Below are 21,041 nucleotides of genomic sequence, written 5' to 3'. Positions count from 1 at the left end.
ATGCACACAATACTCAAGGTAAAAACTTGGCTAATTCTGCATACGGTTACGAACTGCTTGGGTGTAAAGGCAGGGAAAACAGGATCAAATTAAAACAGCCAACTGTGGAAACTTTATTCTTTGTTTACATCCTGAGCAAAAACATGGTGAATATGCAATTTATCCCAAGCACACAGACCCTAAAATACTACTGCTTCTTAAAATCATACAACCAACAGTGGTTTTCTGATAAATATGCTATAGTGAGTGTTCACTTGGCATTTTTGTGTAGCCGATCAAATTCTGACATGGACTAAAAGTACAACGCCATCTATAGTTTAAAACTCTAGTTGCACATTTTTACAATTATGCCAAACATTTGATCTTCTGCAGACACATATGATATGAATTATGATACACATAGTTGTTTAGGCACTTAACAGAAGGGGTGTACATCAGCACTGAACATTGGACACAGACTGACAAATGGTTCAGAATGTCTGATTATTTATTTATATTCCTTTAGTAATTAGAGGATAAATATCCCATTACTTTTTCACTGGCAAGGTCACTTTCCAATATGTTTCTTTGATGGCTCGGACATAGTATCAATGTATGTGACAAGTTGATCCTCTCCAAATTACCAGTTCCAATGTGACATGGCCAGCATTACTGTGCAGCATGCAACCTTGACATAACATATTTGGCACATGTGCTGGTCAGGAAAGTGTCTGCTTCTTGTTTTCTGTCCGAAAAGATTTGATGATACATCGAACCATTTCTCGATCTTTCCAAAGAAAACATAGGTTTTCCAAAGATCAGAACCTTTTGCTAGATTTTCTGGAACGTCTAGATCAGTAGATGACACAATTCCGTGAACTATTAAGTACCACAGTTTTGAGCATGAAACTGCCATGACTAAAACAGTAATTATGAACGTCTGTGTTGGGAAAACAATTAATAAAGCCTTTCACTTTCAGAATGTTGTCAAAAGTCTTGAACTGGTTCAAACCAGAAAAGAATGCTTGTCAATGGAAAGGATGGAAATGAACACCATAGAACCAGTTGAGTTAGAAAACATCTGATTTTATCTAATTCCAAATCAGTGTTTCATTCTGACAGAATGGCACACACACACACACACACAGAGACAGAGAGAGAGAGAGAGAGAGAGAGAGAGAGAGAGAGAGAGAGAGAGAGAGAGAGAGAGAGAGAGATTGAAAAAGGGGAAAAAAAGGAGAGAAAAAGTGAGTTGGCTGGAAGGCGCGAAAACACTGAAGAAGTCTTCATTGAAATTTATATATTCATTTTTAATTTTCAAGACTTCTTTTTCGTATTGGTGAAGTGGTGAAAATGGTCTGAGAGTTGGATTCTTGCCAGAGTTTCCTGAGTTCGATCCCCAGTTTCTGTGCGCCTCCCAGGTCAACATATGTGCAGACTTGCTAGTGCCTGAACCCTCTTCTTGTGTATACTCACAGAAGATCAAATAAACACACTAAAAGTCCTGCAATCCATGTCAGCATGCGATGGGTTATGGAAACAAGAATATATATATATATATATATATATATATATATATATATATATATACACACACACACACACACGCACACACACACACAAAGCATGCACAGCCCCCCAAAAACTCAGTATGGCTGCCTACATAGCGGTATTAAAAAAAACCAAACAAAAAAGGTCACACACTTAGTTGCATGTGTGTGTGTGTGTGTGTGTGTGTGTGTGTGTGTGTGTGTGTGTGTGTGTGTGTGTGTGTGTGTGTGTGTGTGTGTGTGTGTGTGTGTGACAGAAACATGACTGAACGACACAGTTAACGAATGATAAGCGCCCAAAACAGCTTGTACTTTCAGTCAACTGTACCCAGATAGTCAGCCAGTTGTGCTATTGATTGACTCCCATGTTTGTAAGTGCATGGAGCTTGGTCTCAGACTAAGGATAGGCGCTATAACTAAGTATCCATGTCAGCATCATATCTATACAAGTATATTCTTCATTTTCATACAAGAACATTTTCAAGACTTCATATTCAATTTGAAGACTTCGTTTTCATTTACATCAAGTGAAGCTTCTTTAAAGTGCATGAATCTTTTAAAATCTAACATACTGATATTGAGTGAGAATAATTTGTGATTTGTTCATTCTTATCAAAGCTGATTTACAACACATGATGTGGAAAAATGTGTTGACTGATTGGCTTCAATGTCCCAATCAACCTGGTGTAAAGAGGACAAATAGCCGAAAATGTTTGGGTGGGTCAGGACATTTGTCCCATTTGTTGTCCATGTGATGTGGATATGTACACCCCTGTAACAGATCTGTAAATCATCTAACTCAAGTCTTGTAAATATGAGATGAGAAAACCAGTTTTACCCACCACACTTGTCAGGCTTCAAACCCAAAATCCCCTGATTTGAGTCAAGCACTTTGAGTTTGACCACTCCAGCTACTGCGCTGCATAAGCCAACCACATGATTAATTTTTAAAAAAAGAAGAAAATCTAATACTAACAGTGACCTAGTCCTATACATAAATAAAACAGCAAGCTGTAACTGAGAAGTGAACAAGACTAAGACTTAAGATGCCGGGTATTACATTTCTTACACACACACACAGACATATGTAAACTTGTATAAAGTTCTATACAGACTAATACAGATGCACTGATGCATGCAGTGTATTACACATTCTAACAAAGGTTCAAAATAAAGTGACAAAACAATATAAGTATGCAGATCAGACATTGTCACAGTGGGTTGAGAGAGAGAGAGAGAGAGAGAGAGAGAGAGAGAGAGAGAGAGAGAGAGAGAATCAAAAAGAGTGTATATTGTGAAGGAGGCAGGGGAAGAGGGGGAGAGGGAGAGAGGGAGTAAGAGAGGTTCATGTTATGGCCGAAACTTGTGCCTTATTTGGTATGATTTCTTGATCTGAAATATATTCAAGACAGGGCTTAATACCAGGACCATTATATCTCTTTTTTATGTTGGTAATCAGTTTTCATTTTCAAAATATTTTGTCTGTTCATTCATATGGAACAACTTTTAACACATGTACATGTATACTAATAATACCAAGAACACATGACATCCCTCATTCCCAGCCCAGGTAATCTGATTAATCCAAGTATTAATACATGATTTTGCAGCAAATGAAACTGAATGATGTTCAAATGATTTTCAAGTCTTTTATTTATTTATCTATTCACTTAAAATTGTTTTTATACTTCTCCTGAAACCACTTATTACTATTATTAGGTATGCAACTGAGGCATGTCTGATTTTACCTGCAATTTTCCAATGGCATGGATGTCATGAGAAAAGTTAAACCAATGTCTGGGCAGTGCTTTAGTTAACATCCTCGGAGTATGATGTATGCAACATCATTTTATGTACAAGCACATGTTTGAGTGCATGCATGTTTACATGGTGTGTTTGCATGCATATGTCACTGTGAGCATACGTATTAAGCTAACAGATATGAAACGTGTATTCATGTCAAGTGGACTTTGGGAAAAATAAGCAGTTCGGACATAGGTTAATAAAGTCTGCCAACTCTCCTCCCCACCCTTTTTTTACCTCTAAGGTTCCCAATTATACACAGTCACAGAATGCACATCATGTATCATTCATGCACTGAATTTTTATCAGTTTACTCTAAAAACTATGTTTGTGTTGACACTTCCTCTAAATAAGTAACTAAATGTAACACCATACATATCAATTATGTAACATCACATATTGTACACTCACTCAGTCACTGGCAAAAACTTTTGATACAGGTTTTACTTGTTGATGTTTCTTATCAGTTTTATCAATGAACTTGTGCTATGAAAAATGCTGAAGTTTTTCTGACTTCCTGACTGCAAAAGTGAGGGTGGAAATATATATCTGAGTTATCAGGCTAATTTTTTTTTCTGACTGGTAAAGTGGTAAAGAAAAAGAGTCTCAGAGAAATCTGATCACTTTAACTAAAAGCTTATTACCATAACCCCACTTCAGAGGGTTGGGGTGGTGGTTGTACAAGATAGTACAAAAACATAGTGATGTAATCATGTACACAGCCACATGTTTTGACATTGAAATATTGTGTTTATAAACAGAGTTCTGCTGCGCTAGTAACCAAATACTGTTTGGCCTTTTGCAATGACCCATAATATTTGGAAATGACCCACCAAGACTTAGATGAATGTGTCTGGAAAGAGGGATGGGGGCAGAAAAATTGAGTGTAAGAGTGAGAGACAGACACAACACTGAGACAGAGACAGTGAGAAACAGAGACTGAGAGTGAGAGTCTGAATCCATTTGGGGTAAAACTCATTGCTGACTGCATTTAAGCGAACTCTTGTGATGTATTTCTACTGTTGCATGGCAATATTCATCATTCAGTTTTGCACTTCAGTCTCACAGGCCACATAAAAAACCGCAGCAACCTGAACTGGTTAGGACTCAAAACATCTGCATAAATTTCCACACCGCTCTTCAAATCAAAATGTTGCAAAGGCACATTGTCTGACTATTTGCAAAATACGTTTTCATCCTAAACTTATATCTTGATGGTGGGCAACTGCTCGATAAAAATGCATCACAGTTCTTTAGTTCCGGTCTGCTACGCCAAGTTGTTCGAGCAGATGGGAAAGTGATGTCTGGATTTGGGATGGGACGGAAAGTTGTTTCAGAGGTCATTCCGCAAGATCAAGTTTCTCCATCAGTACGACCATGAAAGTAACTTTTAAGTGTTTGTACAATTTAATAAAACAAACAACATTCTCTACACAAGAAGATCATTAAATATTTTGCCGTGAACTTACCTGATGAAGTGCGGTGAGGCCATCGACATTCGCAGTGTTGATGTCAGCTCCTCTCTCCAAAAGTCTTTTCACTTCGTCTCTATCACCACTCGAACAAGCAGCCAAAAATACACATCCATCCTGAAATTTAACCCTTTTAGAGTGTGGTCTAGGACTTCCCGATTCTCTATTAGTCTCTGAATCCTCCCAACGCTTTATTTGTTGGTGCCTTCGTATCAAGGCATTCACTTGGAGCCCCTCATCCGCCATGTTGTCTGCAACTCCACTTTGCCAAAAAAGATTAAAGCGCCATCTGGTCGGGCTGAACCGGAAGTAGCGGACGATCTTGAAGAACATGGAAGGCATGGCCAACGTAAGGTCACTGTGCTTCACTCACCTTAAATTTCTGAGAACGGCTGTTGATTTTAATTTACACAGACGGTCATTCCATCATGGATCAGCAATTCTACAGAGACGCCGTCAAGAGACAGCACTTGCTGAAGGTATGCTCCATTGCATTGTCAGACGGACAAGTGGGTTACACAAAACGAACTGAAAATAAACTACTTGTGTCTTCAAGTGCTGTGTTTCGAATGTGATTTGTGATGCGCGGTCATTATTGGTGTTCTCAAACTGATTTATTCATTTACACATCATGCCACTTCCTGTAACTTTATTTTAGAAATTAGAAGTTCGAGCTAAATTAGATGTTCCATCTATATCGGTGAAAAAAACCCAAAAAACAAAAAAAACCACAAAAAAAACAACAACACCAAGTGGCATCAGCTGATCAGATACATTGGTCTTGTTCGAGTTGTTGCTTCATTCTGTCACTTTAATTGTGTGTTTAAATTAATTTTGAAACGATGTATTCATAGACACACTATGTATCTATTGTGCCAATAGTCATGACTTGTGTTATGAACTAAGACAGTCATCTAATTTGTTCACAGTGGAGGAGGAGTTCAGAACATACGAAGTTCCCGGCTTGAAGCCCAGAACAAGTTTCAGGCGATTTCAGAGAAGGAAAAGAGTGGTATGATTTGCACTATTATGGGACACTAAGACATTGCAACGGTATGGTTTGCAGTATTGTTGAACAAAGGCATTGACGTGATTGTGAGAAAGTGTGTGGATGTGCAGTGATGTAACCAAGTATAGTGGAACACTAAGGCATTGATGTAATAAAGTGTGTGTATGTGCAGTTTTGTATTTGTAGAACTAGTACTGAGGCACTGATGTGACTAAGTGTGTGGATGTGAAGTAAAGTAAAATAGTACTGACACATTGATGCGAGAAAGTATTTGGATGTGCAGTGTTGTATTACACTAACTTGACTAAGGCATTGATGTGAGAAAGTATGGTTGTGCAGTACTGTACTTTCTTTTTTCTTTTTTTTTGTAGGACACTGAGTGACTAACTTACTAGGGCATTGGTGTGAGAAAGTGTGTGGATTTGTGATGTAGAACACTAAGGCTTTCATGTGAGAAAGTGTGTGGATATGCAGCAATGCCAACTGTTCCAATTCCATTATCATTTGTTTCGACTGGTTGTAGTTTGTTTTGATGTAATGCCAAAGTCAAAATTGTTCTGATGGGTTCATTTTTGGCTAGCTAGGATCATCTATGCGGGATGTTCATTAAATATTTCCCCTGACTTACTTTAATATTTCCCCTGACTTACTTCCGGTTATTGTAAGAGGCTGAAACTGCACTGTATGATAATACATAGAGATCTCTATAGTTCGCATAGTAATTTGCACCTCTGAACTCATACTAGTTTCTCTGTTACAGGCCTGTGCTATTGTGGAGTATGATGTGATAATGGAGCCAGTTGAATGCAGGGCGATCATCATGCTTCTGCACTTGAGAGGCTGCACACCTAGGGGGACATTTGATAAGAAATTTATACTATAGGGAGGATGCCCCATCTTATGTTGTAGTCAAGCACTGGCATCATCAGTTCAAGTGTGGTTAGACATCATTGGAAACTGCTTCCATTCCCGGGCAACCACAATCCGCCATTGATGAAGACACCATTTGGCAAGTGGAGGCTGCCATTTTGGAGTATCGTCAAGAGAGGGAGAAATCGCTGATAGGTGTGGCATGATGACCAGAGGCGTACGCCTCCTGCAAGACAACACCCCAGTTCACAACTCGCATGTTGCCTAGAGGGAAGCATGGTCCTGCAGCTATGAAATCCTTCCTCACCCCCCCCCCCCCTTACTCTCCTGACCTCGCAGCATCTGACTTCCATCTCTTTCCAACCTTTAAATCATTTTTGAAGAACAAGCTCTTCCTAGACAATGAAATGCTTATTTCCAAGGTCAAGTTGTGGCTTCTGGTGGAACCTGCAGACTTCTACAGGCAAGGTCTTCACAGCTGCATTAAGTGATGGGAGAAGTGTGTTACCCTCGGTGGTACCTATGTAGAGATAGACTAATAACTGTGCCAAGTTTCGTTCCTCTCAGTCCGTGGGTTGTGGGTCAGGGAAAATCTTTTATGAACATCCCTTATAGATTCATGAAGGCACATGGTGACCTTGTTTGGGTATATTTGTGCTTGTTTGGACAGTATTCATGCATGTAGATGCATATGTGTTCCGCACATTGTCTGTCCTTGTCTGTGTGGGTGTGCATGTATGTGTGTGTATATGCTAGCATGTCTATAGATAAGATTTGATAATTGTCTCCAGTGCAGTCATGAAGACACTTTTAATTTATCAATGAATATCAAATGAAGCCATGAAAATATTGAATATTCGGTAATACATTATATTTAATTAAATATGCTCCAAGCTTAGAAACTTTGGGGCCCATCCTCCCGATTAGAAGTAGATGGCCACAGACTTTGACGATGTGTATTACTATCAGTTCAAAGATGATTAAAATTGATGTTTCTGTGACTGTGAGAGTGTAGAATAAAGAAAGGTTTTTATTTTGATAGCAGGCCCAACCTCCACATTACAAACAGATTGCCACAAACTTTGACAGTGTGTGTAAGTTAAAAGGATGTTTAATAATAATGTTTCTGTGACAAGTGAGAATGTGTACTAATGGAACTATTGGAAGGAATGACTGATGACAGACCCAACCTTCGCGGTACAAGTACTACAACTAGATGGCCACAGACTTTGACAATGTGTGCAAGTTAAAAAGATGTTTGATAAGGATAATACTGTGACTGTGTGAGAATGTGTACAAATGAAGGAATGATTGTGATGACAGAGCCCAACCTCCCCATTACAAGCAGACGGCCACAGACTTTGACAGTGTGCATAAGTTAAAGAATGTTTGTTAATGATATTTCTCTGACATGTGAGAATGTATACTGATGGAAGGAATGACTGTGATGACATGGCCCAACCTCCCCATTACAAGCAGATGGCCACAGACTTTGACAGTGTCTCTGTAAAAGTAAAAGGATGTTTGATAATGATATTATTGTGACTGTTGTGAGAGTGTGTAATAAAGAAAGGTTTTACTCTGATGACAGATCCAACCTCTTCAGTACAACTGGATGGCCATAGACTTTGACAATGTGTCTAAGTTAAAAGGATGTTTGATAATGATGTTTCTGTGATGTGTGAGACTGTTTACTAATGGAAGGAATGACTGTGGACAGACCCAACCTCCGCGGTACAAGCAGATGGCCACAGACCAGGACTGGACCAATGTGTGGCCTGCAGCCACCTCCTTCAAGTGGTCAGTGGTGCCCTTCCCTGTTAGGCAGGGGTTTGTGGAGGTACCAGTTCACTTCTCTTTGTCTGTGTGTCTGTAACATGGCTCCCTCACTCAGGCACCTTCGCTTACTCTTAGTCTTTATGCGTCATCAGTTTGTTCAGAGGTTATCTGGTATGAGTTCGCTTGGTCTCAGTGAGAGAGAGAGAGAGGGGTCATTTTCCCATCTTCCTCTCACTCCCAGTTCCACTGAGCTCTTAATTTTGTAGACTTACAAAATAGCTTGTTTTCATTATCTGTTTGAGTCATTGTCAGGTCCATATTTGTTGTTGTTGTTTGCTGTTTTCTTCTCAGCTCCCTATCCCACTGTCTTAATTTTGTAGAAGTGTAAAGTTTTCTTGTTCTGGTTATCCATCTGTGCGTCAGTGTGTATAGATCTGTCAGATATATTGGGTCTGTCATCCATTCCCCTTCTTTTGAAGCATTTCATTTTTGTTGCTTTTGAGTTCTGCTTGTTCTCGTTATGTCATTGTCAGGTCTGGTATTGCTTATTCTCACTCCCCATTATTTAATATCATCACTCCTTATCTCTGTTATTGTCTCTCTATCACTCCCCATCCCTGTCTCACAGACTCTCCTGTTCGTTTGTTTGTTTGTTTTCTCTTTTACCATTTTTCTTGTTGGTTTGTAATGTTCTGTCTGAGACCATGATTATTTATCATTTTAAAAATTATTATTATTTTTTAAAATATCGTTGCTGATATTCTTCTATCTGCTGCTTGTGCATTTATGAAGGAGCTATTCTTTATGTGAATGTTTTACGTTTTACACACAGCCTTTCAAGGCCTGACCAGTGTGTTGGGTTTATGCAAAGACGAGGCATCTGCCCCTATATTTTTCCAAAGCAGATGTGGATCAGTCTGCATGCTTTGAAACTTAAAAAAAACCAAAAAAACAAACCAACCAAAAAAAAACAAAAAAAAAAAAAAAAAACACCTGAGGGAGTTTACTGTTTTCATTTGTAAAGGTTGATTAAAGGCTTTGTTATCTGAATTAATATTTGATTGCCTGTATAATGTATTGATGTGTGTTTATGTGTGCTTCTATGTTTTTTTCTGATGATTTAAGTGTTGTACAGTTTTCAGCTTGTTTTGAAAGTTTTGAGAAGCCCATTTCAGTTAGTTAGCTTGTAAACATGATATGGGATATGATCTGATTGTGAAATGGGAGAAATAACTGATTCTGCCACATGCAAAATATTGGTTTATCAGTTTGCAGATCTGGTTGCACTCCTCCCATCTCCTCCCATTTTCTTTCTTTCTATCTTTTTTTGTTGTTGTTTTGAAATATTTATATTTTATATTCAGAGTGATTAAAAAACTCTGGACTGTGTTGATACAGTCTTTTTGTTTGTCACTTTGAGACATGTTTTTTATCATCAGCATAAAATTATAAGGTTTTACTTCAGTATTTGTGTGTGTGAATTGCGTAATATTTTATAATAAATTAGGAGCCACTGGCATAGTTTTCTGTGTACTCATCAGCCCTTGCTGATAATGGCCAGTTGCCATTTCCACTTGGAATTGTTCCAAGACTGAAGGGAGCTAAATCATGAGTGTGTCTGAAATGAGATTTCAACTGAGCAAAAGTAGTCTCCCTTTATGGACCTGTGTTTCTCCTTCCATTTACTCTCATCCGGAAAACATACTGTGCAGATTGTCAAAGATTATTGACTTATTACCAAGTGGTGTTTATATTTTAAGAAAGGGGTTCAAACATATACAGGTTTACAGAATACTAATTAATAGAATTTATGAGTGAATTGCTGTGTCAGCTGATTTATAGGTGAAAACAAAACAGTGGAATACAATGCATTCCCAACACAGAACAGAACAACACAGCACAAAACAATACAGTGGAATGCCATATGATACAGTACAACAATGATTGACAACACAACATAAAACAATATAATGTAATAATTGCATCTGAAATCATTATTCATTTTTGTCAAAATTTTACTTGACACTGAAGTTCTACATAATCATTATTCTGAATCTGTAACTGGCATAGGTTAAAACAAAAAACAAAAAAAAAAAAAAAAAAAAAAAAGAAAAAAAAAGAAAAAAAGAGAGCCAACTCAAATATTCAGAATATTGCAAGGAAATTAAGTGTACAATATGGTGAAACACTTTCTTTTCTTTCATTAACTCTTTGTATACTAAGGTACACTGTAGGTTCCTCATGTGCACAACGTTTCGTTACTGTGGTAAGCATACTGTGAGTTAAAAAAATTGTAGTTCATAGGTTAAAGGTTTTGTGCAAAACTAAATGGCACAGCTCTGTTCTACGTTGACCCAAAAGTGCACCTGTACTTTTATTGTGGCTGAAAATGCCTTTGTTTGAGTACAATACATGTGAGCGTACAGTCACCCTTCTCACTCGCTTGCTCGACAAGATGGCGTCTCTGTCAACTTCAGCAAACACTGTGGCTCAAAGTCGAATGCAAACTGATTCTATATTGGATATTCACTGTGCATACGCATTTGCCCATTCAGTTGCTACAATTAGGAAGTGTCTATGGTTACAAAAGACCACTTTTGAAAAATTTCTGTGATATGAGAAAAACTCACCCCGTTTATGTCAGTTGTGAAAAAAAAAAACAAGATTTTTTTTTTTCAAAATATGATAAATCAGTCAATAATTAAGTGAGTGCTTTGAAACTTTGTGAAATTTTAGTCCTGTCTATTCTTATATTATCACAAAATTGCACTACTGTATATAATTGCATTCTTTTTTTTTTTTTTATTTTTTTTTTAGATATTTTTCTTGTAACATAAACAAAGGGCCAGTACAGAGAGTATAAAGAAGGAAGTCATTGGGCAGTATAGAATGAGTTAAGAAAAAATCTGAAGGAAGTAAAGTCAGAGGAGTTGGGTTTTTTAAGGGTTTTGTTTGTTTTTTTGACTCACTTGTGTAAACAAAGTGAGTCTATGTTTTAACCCGGTGTTCGGTTGTCTGTGTGTGTGTGTGTGTCTGTGGTAAACTTTAACATTGACATTTTCTCTGCAAATGCTTTGTCAGTTGACACCAAATTAGGCATAAAAATAGGAAAAATTCAGTTCTTTCCAGTCATCTTGTTTAAAACAATATTGCACCTCTGGGATGGGCACGAAAAAAAAAGAAAAAAGAAAAAAAGAAGCCAGATTATATGGAAACTGCATTTACTGTTATATTTATATTTTTTTTATTCTCTAAACTTGGCACTTTGATATGGTATTCTGACACAACAACAAGAGCAGTCATTATTATCATTTTTTGTTCAAGCAGGAACTTCTTTTGCAAAGCATGGAAGTTATATTTATTTTGCAAACGTTTGGTGCAGACAGTAAAAAAGGGAAATTAATCTGTAATTAATGATAGGGGACTTAATTTGCTTTAAACTGATCTTTCTCATCTTAAACATTACATTTTGAAGTTATACTCAATACATAAAAAGCTTGTGTGTTTTACTCTCAGTGTACAGGGCTTTCACTATGTTCATTCGCCCAAGTGGTCTTTTTCGGAAAATATTAAAACCAATACGACAAGTGGACTTTATAGATCTATTGGCTGAGCCCTGAAGGTCATGGGCAAAAATCAACTGCGTACACATATTTATACATATTCAAAGCGCATGCTCATATTCTTCGTGAACGCGAATGACGCCATTTTGTTTCAAGTTGTTGACCTGCCTGTTCAATCCTATATTCAATCGACAATACACAATAACGTGATGGAAAGTTGGAGAAGGAGACCGTTAAATATTTCTTCAAAGAAAGATATGTGAACGCCTCATCACTTACTGGATTATACCCCAAACTGCCATAAAGATATCCATAGAATCAGTCGGAATTCACAGTTAAAAATAATAAACCATGAGAGTTAATACCCTTGAATTGATGAAACGCAAAAATTTCCAGTCTTGACTTTTCTCAAAATGAAGTCCTTTTCACTTCATATGTTTAGAAGTACTTGTACTTGGCTCTACATGTTATTAGTTTAACAAAATACTCAATTTTCATATCAACTTTAAAACTATAAAACTAGAATGAACATAAAAGAGAAACTGAATCGACCGTGTTAACCGGGTGTAACTAAACTTGTACATCTATCTAGATCCAGAGAAAACGGCTAAATGTTGCAGTGTGATTGCTGCGATAGCCATGTCTCCTTTACCGCAGACTTAAAAAGAATTTTTAATTGTCCTTAAAGATTTTTTGAATGCCCAAGATACACCAGAATAATATGATTTGAACAGCGTTCTCATTGCAAATACCGCAATCGATTTATCGCCCTTTAAAAAAAGCATGTTTAAATATTATATTTTTGAACATCAGTTAAGGAGCCACGATAGTGTAATGGATAAGACAGTTTCTTCTCATCCGAACACGCGTGGTTCGAATCTGCCGTTTGGACTTTTTTTTTCTTTTTTTCTTTTTCTTTTAACCCGAAGCTTTATAATAACAAATACAGAACACATTTTAACGATTAGATTTTTAATTTTTTTTTAAGTGTATCACAAGTGAGTCTTGAAGGCCTTGCCTCTCTTGTTTAAAAAAAAAAAAAAAAATTTATCATATTTTAAGCACAGGTTTATATAGCTCTCTGTTCCTTATTTTTCACAGTCAGAGCTTAAGTTTACACAGTTCTCTGTTTATACTTGCATAGTCAATTCCCAGGTTTACTCAGCTTTTTTTTTCTACTTTTGACAGTCAAAGCTCAAGTTTACACAGTTCTTAGTTCCTTTTTTTCAGTCAAAGCACAGGTTTACACAGTTCTTAGTTCCCACTTTTCACAGTCAAAGCTCAAGTTTACACAGTTCTTTGTTCCTACTTTTTGCAGTCAAAGCTCAGGTTTACATAGTTCTTTGTTCCTACTTTTCACACTCAAACCACAGGTTTACACAGTTATCTGACAGTTATCTGTTTATTCTTGTATTGTGCTGACTGCTAGATTAGTATTTGTTGTATGTTTTGCAGACAGTCACAGAGAATGATGGTGTGATCCCATCCAAGTACGCCAATGCAGAGCTTATGAAGATTCCCAACTTCCTGCATCTGACACCTGACCATGTGAAGAAACATTGTGCTGCTTTGAAACGTAAGGCATCTAAGAGTTTTACAATGATTCACCATGTGTGCACTTGCATTGCTGACACATGAATTACCACACAGGATTTTTCTTTCTCTCTCTTTCCCTTGATCTCTCACTTTTTCTGCCTCTCTTTCTCTGTCTCCTGTCTCTCTCTCTCACTCTCACTCTTTTCTCTCTTTTTCACTCTCTCTCACATGCATTCTCACTCTCACAACCTCTCTTTCTCTTTCACTGTCATTCTTCTCCTCAAATACTGTCATACCTGGTCTCTCTATCACACACACAAACAGATATGAGTTGGGTGTAATTCAATGTTTTTCAAGAGGTGATTCTTTCTTAAAGAAAAAAAAAAATCCTGCTCTGCAACAGTTCTATCCTTGTTGACATATTTTTTTTAATGGAAAATTTTAAGTATATATGTAATGATCACTTTGTGTGTGTGTGTGGATGTGTGTGTGTGCGCACATGATCCTGTATAATGTGTGTCTGTTCACATCTGTGTGTTTTGGTGTCCTTATTGACATATTTTATATAGAAAATTTTAAGCACAGACGTAATGACTACTTTGTGTGTGTGTGGATGTGTGTGTGCTTGATCCTGAATAATGTGTGTGTGTTCACGTGTGTGTGTGTGTGTTTGTGAGCAGACCTGTGCACAGAGTGGCCAGCAGGACTGGAGACAGATGAAGACTGCCAGAAGCACTTTCCCATGGAAGTGGAGAGCAGTGACTATGTTTTCTCCAGTCCCTCAATACGGGATCCTCGTGCCAGGACTGTGACTGTCAAGGTCAGCCATTCAGATTGAGAGAGGTTTTTTGTCTTCTTTTTTTTTTTAAAACCCCTTCACTACTGATGTTTGGTGAATTGAGATCAGTGTGACATGAATCTAAAGTGCTGGTGCAATAGCCGAGTGGTTAAAGCGTTGGACTGTCAATTCGAGGGTCCCAAGTTCGAATCTCAGTAACGGCACCTGGTGGGTAAAGGGTGGAGATTTTTCCATTCTCCCAGGTCAACATATGTGCAGACTTGCTTGTCCTGAACCTCCTTTGTGTGTGTATGCAAGCAGAAGATCAAATACGCACGTTAAAGATCCTGCAGTCCATGTCAGCGTTTACTGGGTTATGGAAAACAAAAACATAGCCAGCATGCATCCCCCCACAAATGGAGTATGGTTGCCAACATGGTGGGGTAAAAACAGTGGTACGTACAAGTGAACGTGGGAGTTGCAGCCCCCGAATGAAGAAGAAGAAGACTTGCCAGCTATTCCTTTCTTGAGATGATTGTATATTGCTGGAAAATTACAAAGACAGTGAAATGAATCGGCAAACATGACAATGAAGGGGAACGCCTTTACACAAGTATGCAATATTCAGCTTGTGTTGTCTGGATGGGGAGAAGAAAATGCTTATGGAAAAAGTGCTGTAAAAGTTAAATCTAAGATATAGAATCATCAGTCTGCCCGTCTTTTCCTATGAAACTGACTGCAAAAAACGACATCTTTTAGGAATAAGAAGAGACTGATGTGGTATCAGTACATTGCAGACTTCTACGTCTGTTATCAAAATTAGCCCTGTTTACATTCACTGGTAGATCATGTTCAGGGATGTCCCTCCAGATACTCTTTCAGTTCTGAAAGGAAATGAATACTTTCAATTTGATATGAAAAAGACGGTGAATTTTTTTTGTTATTTTATTTTATTTTTTTTACATTGTTTTCAACTTGATATGATTTTTACGTGGACTGAGGGAGACGTAGGTAAATTGGTCAAATTAATGCTGTTTTGATTGATCTTTTAACAGAATTTGTGTTCCTCAACTGGTTTTAAAACCTGTCAGGTAATCAGCCCTGAAATCTCTGCTTGATTTGATTTGATACGTTTACAGGTATATTGGGTTTTTTTGGCAATTTTTTGTTGTTGTTCTGTCAGTGTATTTCAGTCAACAGTATGTGTGAACTTTCTGTTCAATCTGTACAGTTCACTTGTCATGGACATAAGTCTGAACATGCCACTGTTGAAGTTATGAATTCATCTTCTTCAAAGTAAGCATTGTTTGATTATTCTATGCTCTGTCAAAACAGTTGTAATCATAATGATGTTGTGCATATTTTGGAGTTTTTGTTTTCACTGTGTGCGTTAATTTCTTTTAAATTTGTCTTTTCAGTCCGTGTAGTGGTTTTTAATCAGAGAGTAAATGATCTGTTGTAGTTTATTGTATTGGACTGCACTTCATTGTACTTTTATTGCACCGTTCTCCACTGTAGACTGTGTTGTAAAAACATTCAATCTTACAAGTCAAACTGTTCTTATTTCAGTTGCGATTGTCAGATTTGGAACTGGACTATCACGCCAAAGACAAGTTCATCCGGCTGGTGGGGGACTGCTACAAACCGGACACTGGTGAACTGGTGTTTGTGTCAGAAAAGTGAGTCACTGTTGTGTGTTGTGAAGGCAGATAATTGTGTGTGTGTGTGTGTGGTGTGTGAATGTATGTGTGTGGGGTGGGAGGCGGGGGGGGGGGGGGGGAGGGTGGTGGGGTGGGGTGGGGGGGCGTGGTCAATCTCCAGGACTGGGGCCAGGTAATGTAACATGAACTCCAAAAATCAAACTGTTTGAATCTTATCATTAACTGTGGATAATGGCGGTTTAGTATATGCAGAACAATGTAACACAGAAAAAAAAGAAGTTCATTTGGGTTAAAGATGTGGAAATGCGGTCAGAAGGGACGAAAGTGCTAACGTTGCAGATGTGACATAGAAAGAAATAACGCTATAATAAGCATCTTTATTTTTAATGATAAATGTCATTTTCAAAAGGATTATAATTATTAACATTGTTTAAAGATATTATTGAAAAAAAAAGTCAAAGAGAAAATAAGACACAGACTCTTTAGAGCAAAATGAATAAGAAGGTTTTTGCTTTCTCACAGAGGCATATTGTCATGTTATATACAACATTTATAGTTCCAATATGGGCCTATCATAAAACTAATAATGAATCATATTTGATCATATAAGTATGAATCACATATTTGTCTCGTTGTGTCAGTATAAATCGCATATTTGTTTCATCATATCAGTATGAATTACATATTTGTTTAGTTGTAAGAGTAATGTGCAGATAGAAATAAGATAGATGACATTAACAATGAACATTCACCTTTCAGGTGCCCATTGAAGAAACAGAACTTTGACTATGTGATGTATCTTCTGACAGCCATCTACCATGAGTCTTGGGTAAGTGTCATTTGACAGACAAGGTAGGCAGTGATTGAATGACAAGAGTTCACACTCTTGTTCTCCACAGAAAAAGCATCTGATGCCTGCATTATCACCCATTATTGACTTATTCCACAGTGTGCACAAGTTTGCTGTGTTATTCCACAGTGTGCGCAAGTTTGTTGTAACACAGCGGAAAGGGGGAATCCACAGTCCTTTATTATGTGGGGAGTACGGATTAAAAAACCCCCAAACACTTAGATTTTCCTTGAATATTATACCAGATGATGAACCTTTTATGATGCAGTTGGCCGAATGTGTTGGTTGTTGTGTGTCATTATTTCTCTGAGGATATCTTGGAAAATATAATAGACTATGTGTGCTTGTCTTATGTGAGCTGTAAGCACTTAGCAGCATGAAAAAGGCTTAGCAGTAGACCTCAGGTCTTCTGATCTTGAACTGATGATTGTCCAGCTCAGATCCGTTCTGTAGGCTGAATTGTTTTTCTCTCCCCTGTATTTGTGTGGTGGTGATTGAGAACGTTTTACATGGAAAGACTCTGTGTTAATTGAATCAGTATATTATGCTGCAGAAACGAGAGGCATGGGAAGCAGAGAAGACGGAGGCAGACATGGAGAAGTTCTTCTGGGACATCAGCACATCCAAGAAGACTATGATTGATCTTCTTCAGACCACAAAGAAAATTGATCAGGTAGGACTGTGATTGATCTTCTTCAGACGACAAAGAAAATTGATCAGGTAGGACTGATTGATCTTCTTCAGACCACAAAGAAAATTGATCAGGTAGGACTGTGTTTGATCTTCTTCAGACCACAGTGAAAATTGATCAGGTAGGACTAGGATTGATCTTCTCCATACCACAAAGAAAATTGATAAGGTAGGACTGTGATTGATCTTCAGACTACAATGAAAATTGATCAGGAAGGGCTGTGATCAGTCTTCTTCAGACCACAAAGCAAATTGATCAGGTAGGACTGATTGATCTTCAGACCATAAAGAAAATTGATCAGGTAGGAATGTGATCGGTCTTCTTCAGACCACATAGAAAATTCATCAGTTAGGACTTTGATGGTCTTCTTCAGACTAGGAAAAAAAATCAGGTAGGACTGTGGTCAGTCTTCTTTAGGCTTCAAAGAAAATTGAACAGGTAGCACTGTGATCTGTCTTCTTTAGACCACAAAGAAAATTGATCAGGTAGCACTGTGATCTGTCTTCTTTAGACCGCAAAGAAAATTGATCAGGTAGCACTGTGATCAGTCTTCTTTAGACTTCAAAGAAAATTGATCAGGTAGCAATGTGATCTGTCTTCTTCAAACCACAAAGAAAATTGACCAGGTAGGACTGATTGATCTTCTGACGACAAAGAAAATTGATCAGGTAGGACTGTTATTGATCTTCTTCAGACCACAAAGCAAATTGATCAGGTAGCACTCTGATTGATCTTCAGATCAGAAAGAAAATCGATCCGGTAGGACTGCTTGATCTTCTTTAGACTGCAAAGAAAATTGATCAGGTAGCACTGTGATTGATCTTCTTCAGAATACAAAGAAAATTGATCAGGTAGCACTGTGATTGATCTTCTTCAGAATACAAAGAAAATTGATCAGTCACAAAGAAAATTGATCAGGTAATACTGTGATTGATCTTCTTCAGACCACAAAGAAAATTGATCAGGCAGGACTGTCTGGTCTTCTTCATACCACGAGAAAAATTGATCAGTCAGCACTGTTACTGGTCTTCTTCAGATCACCAAACACATTGATCAGGTAGACTGCTGAGGACTGATAAATGAATAACCAGAAAGAGACTTTCACAGTTTCAACAATAGTCACATGTCCATATTATTTGATGTCAGTTGCTTGACTGATATACATGAGTAGTCTTGAATAGATATTAATGTAGGTGTGCATGACTGTACATGTTTGCGCATATATTTTGGCTTGCTTGTTTATTTCCCCTCATTTTCTTTTTTGTCACTTGCATTAGCTGGATAGTCCCTATTGGCATTAGAGTCATTAAATGCCACTTGCCAATAATTGTCAGTGTTCTGTCCATATATCTGTCTACCTCTCTGTGTGTGTCTCTCTCTCTTTATCTCTCTCTCTCTCTCTCTCTCTATATATATATATGTATATGTCCATATCTCTGTTCCATCACAGACCAGCGGTGCCCCCGAAGACCAGAAGCTGCAGCACTTGCCAGAGGACCCATCAGAGGAGTCGCTGCTGGCAGTGAAGGAGGTTCAGGACTATGGGCAGGCGGTGAGCGACATGATGAATGACGGGGAGACGCCTGACACCCTGCAGAAGTACGGCCAGGCTGTTCGCACACTGCTGGGCATCAAGGGAGGACTGGGGGACATGTCTTCTGCTGCCACTACCTCCTCCCCCTCCTCTTCCTCCTAATGCTGGCCTGTGGCCGCTGGAGTGTGGGTCTGTACGCTGGTTTCTGATGAGGGAGGAGAGGTGTGATGATGGTTCCTAACCTTGTACTGCGTGTGATCAGTGGTGTGTATGTGTGAATAAGAGAGGGAGAAAAAAAACAGCTGTCACTTGTGTGTCCAGTAACAATGGCATGGGTAGGAGAATTTCTGTGTCATACGGATTTCTGTATTGTCATTTTTTTTTTTTTTTTGGTGATATACTTTTTGTTGTTGTTTTATTTTGATTTTGGTATTAAGACACACAGTGAGGTTAAGTGGCCCCAGGACTCTGGCTGGAAGTGTTTCATTGTTGACAAAAACCAAGTCACTCCCACGCATGCAGTGGAGTCCATTGCATTTAGTTCAGTGCTGTCGGGGTCTTTTTGCTTGACAGTGTGTGAAGTGTTGATTGGCTGGCCTCAGTGTACACATGCATGCACAATTATGAAACTTTGTGGCAGAAGGTTCATTGGCATGCATATGAGGTACTTTCTTCGGTTGGATTTCAGTCTTTGTTTCATACGGAAGAGCCAAAGCCGGTGTTTCAGTATCAACTAGCTGAGGTCTTCCAGACCACACAGCTTCCACATAGTAGAAAGGCTGGCATCCTTGTCTGCAAGAAAGTCATGCCAGACCTGTTTTTTTTGTCTTACAACAGCTAAACATTGATAGCAGTACCCTGTCGGCATGATTGTTATGTCAATGATGCAGAATGTCATTGGTGAAACATGAACCTAGTCAGGGTTGTGTCCCTTAGGTAGGGTTTTCATCCTTGCGGATGGTTGTTCTTGAAGCTGAATTGATTTTATTTCTTTTTTTTTTCCCAGTTCTATGAGAATAAAAGGCACATACTCAGTCTGCATGCCTTTTTTTTTAAAATAATTTTTTTACCTCAGTTGTTTTGGGTAGTATATAAATATACCATCTCGGCAGTACATAAGCTCCTTGACACATACACACAAACACCCAGACAACACAACAGTCAGAATGTGTTAAATAGGTGGAAACAAAATAATACCTTTCCTTGCAGCCGTGGTATTATGTTTACTGTGAATCTGAATATCATTTTCAAGAATTGAATAAGTGAGTATATGCTGACTTGCATGTCTGTGTTTTGTGTATTTATAACCCATTTCAGATTGACAGAATATGGATGAGAATTAGATGTCATCAAATGTGAACTGTTATGAATTCATTTGCATGAATGTGATAAGTATGAGCGTTTGTTAAACCAGTGTTTTGTAATGGTGAATAAAGAGATGATGATTACTTTGGCTTTGGTTGTTGTCTTGATGTATGGCAGGTTTCATGATGAACGTTTGAGCTGTATTCGTTGCTGTTCCTTCTGTCATTCTTCTTTTTCTTCTTTCTCTCTTTGGAAGCAGTCAGGTTGTTCTGTCAGCAAAACACAGCCCAGTTCTCTCCATCAGATATGTATTTTATTTCTTTTATTATGTATTTATTTAATACTTGCTTTTGTAATATGTGGGTAATAAACTGAAGAACTTGTGCTTTCAGCATTTTCTGATTATTAACTTTTTAGTGAAGCGATGTCACCAATGTAGTGAATGTTTGTTTTGTACTTAATGCATGGGTGCATCTCTTCCATCTGGAGATGGAAAACCATTTCTGGATTTTAAACACAAAGGAATGTCCATTTTGTGTGTGTGTGTGTGTGTGTGTGTGTTTTGAAAACAACAACTTTTCTTATATCTGGCTTCAGTGGGGTGTTCTTCTTCTTCGTTCATGGGCTGCAACTCCCACGTTCACTTGTATAAACACGGGTG

General features: G+C 38.0%; 2 protein-coding genes across 2 annotated transcripts in view; one reads left to right on the top strand and one right to left on the bottom strand.

Moving 5' to 3' along the window:
- Positions 1–5,050, bottom strand: part of LOC143297962 (protein phosphatase 1 regulatory subunit 12B-like) — an 87,671-nt gene extending 82,621 nt beyond the window's left edge. Inside the window, exon 1 of the mRNA XM_076610585.1 lies at positions 4,802–5,050. Coding sequence (XP_076466700.1) covers positions 4,802–5,050 — 249 coding nt within the window. The remainder of the gene's footprint in view (positions 1–4,801) is intronic.
- A 63-nt stretch (positions 5,051–5,113) lies between these two features.
- Positions 5,114–20,523, top strand: LOC143298104 (small ribosomal subunit protein mS35-like). The gene is made up of 9 exons (XM_076610795.1): positions 5,114–5,283; positions 5,734–5,816; positions 8,404–8,523; positions 13,481–13,601; positions 14,242–14,381; positions 15,909–16,018; positions 16,760–16,829; positions 17,404–17,523; positions 18,992–20,523. Exons 1-9 carry the CDS (start codon positions 5,136–5,138, stop codon positions 19,235–19,237), a joined length of 1,158 nt encoding a protein of 385 aa, XP_076466910.1. The 5' UTR covers positions 5,114–5,135; the 3' UTR covers positions 19,238–20,523.
- Positions 20,524–21,041: the final 518 nt, after the last annotated feature.

The sequence above is a fragment of the Babylonia areolata genome, chromosome 23, assembly GCF_041734735.1.
Source record: "Babylonia areolata isolate BAREFJ2019XMU chromosome 23, ASM4173473v1, whole genome shotgun sequence".
Classification (NCBI taxonomy): domain Eukaryota; kingdom Metazoa; phylum Mollusca; class Gastropoda; order Neogastropoda; family Buccinidae; genus Babylonia; species Babylonia areolata.
Note: the sequence above shows the minus strand (reverse complement) of the source record. Positions and strands in the feature narration are given on the sequence as shown.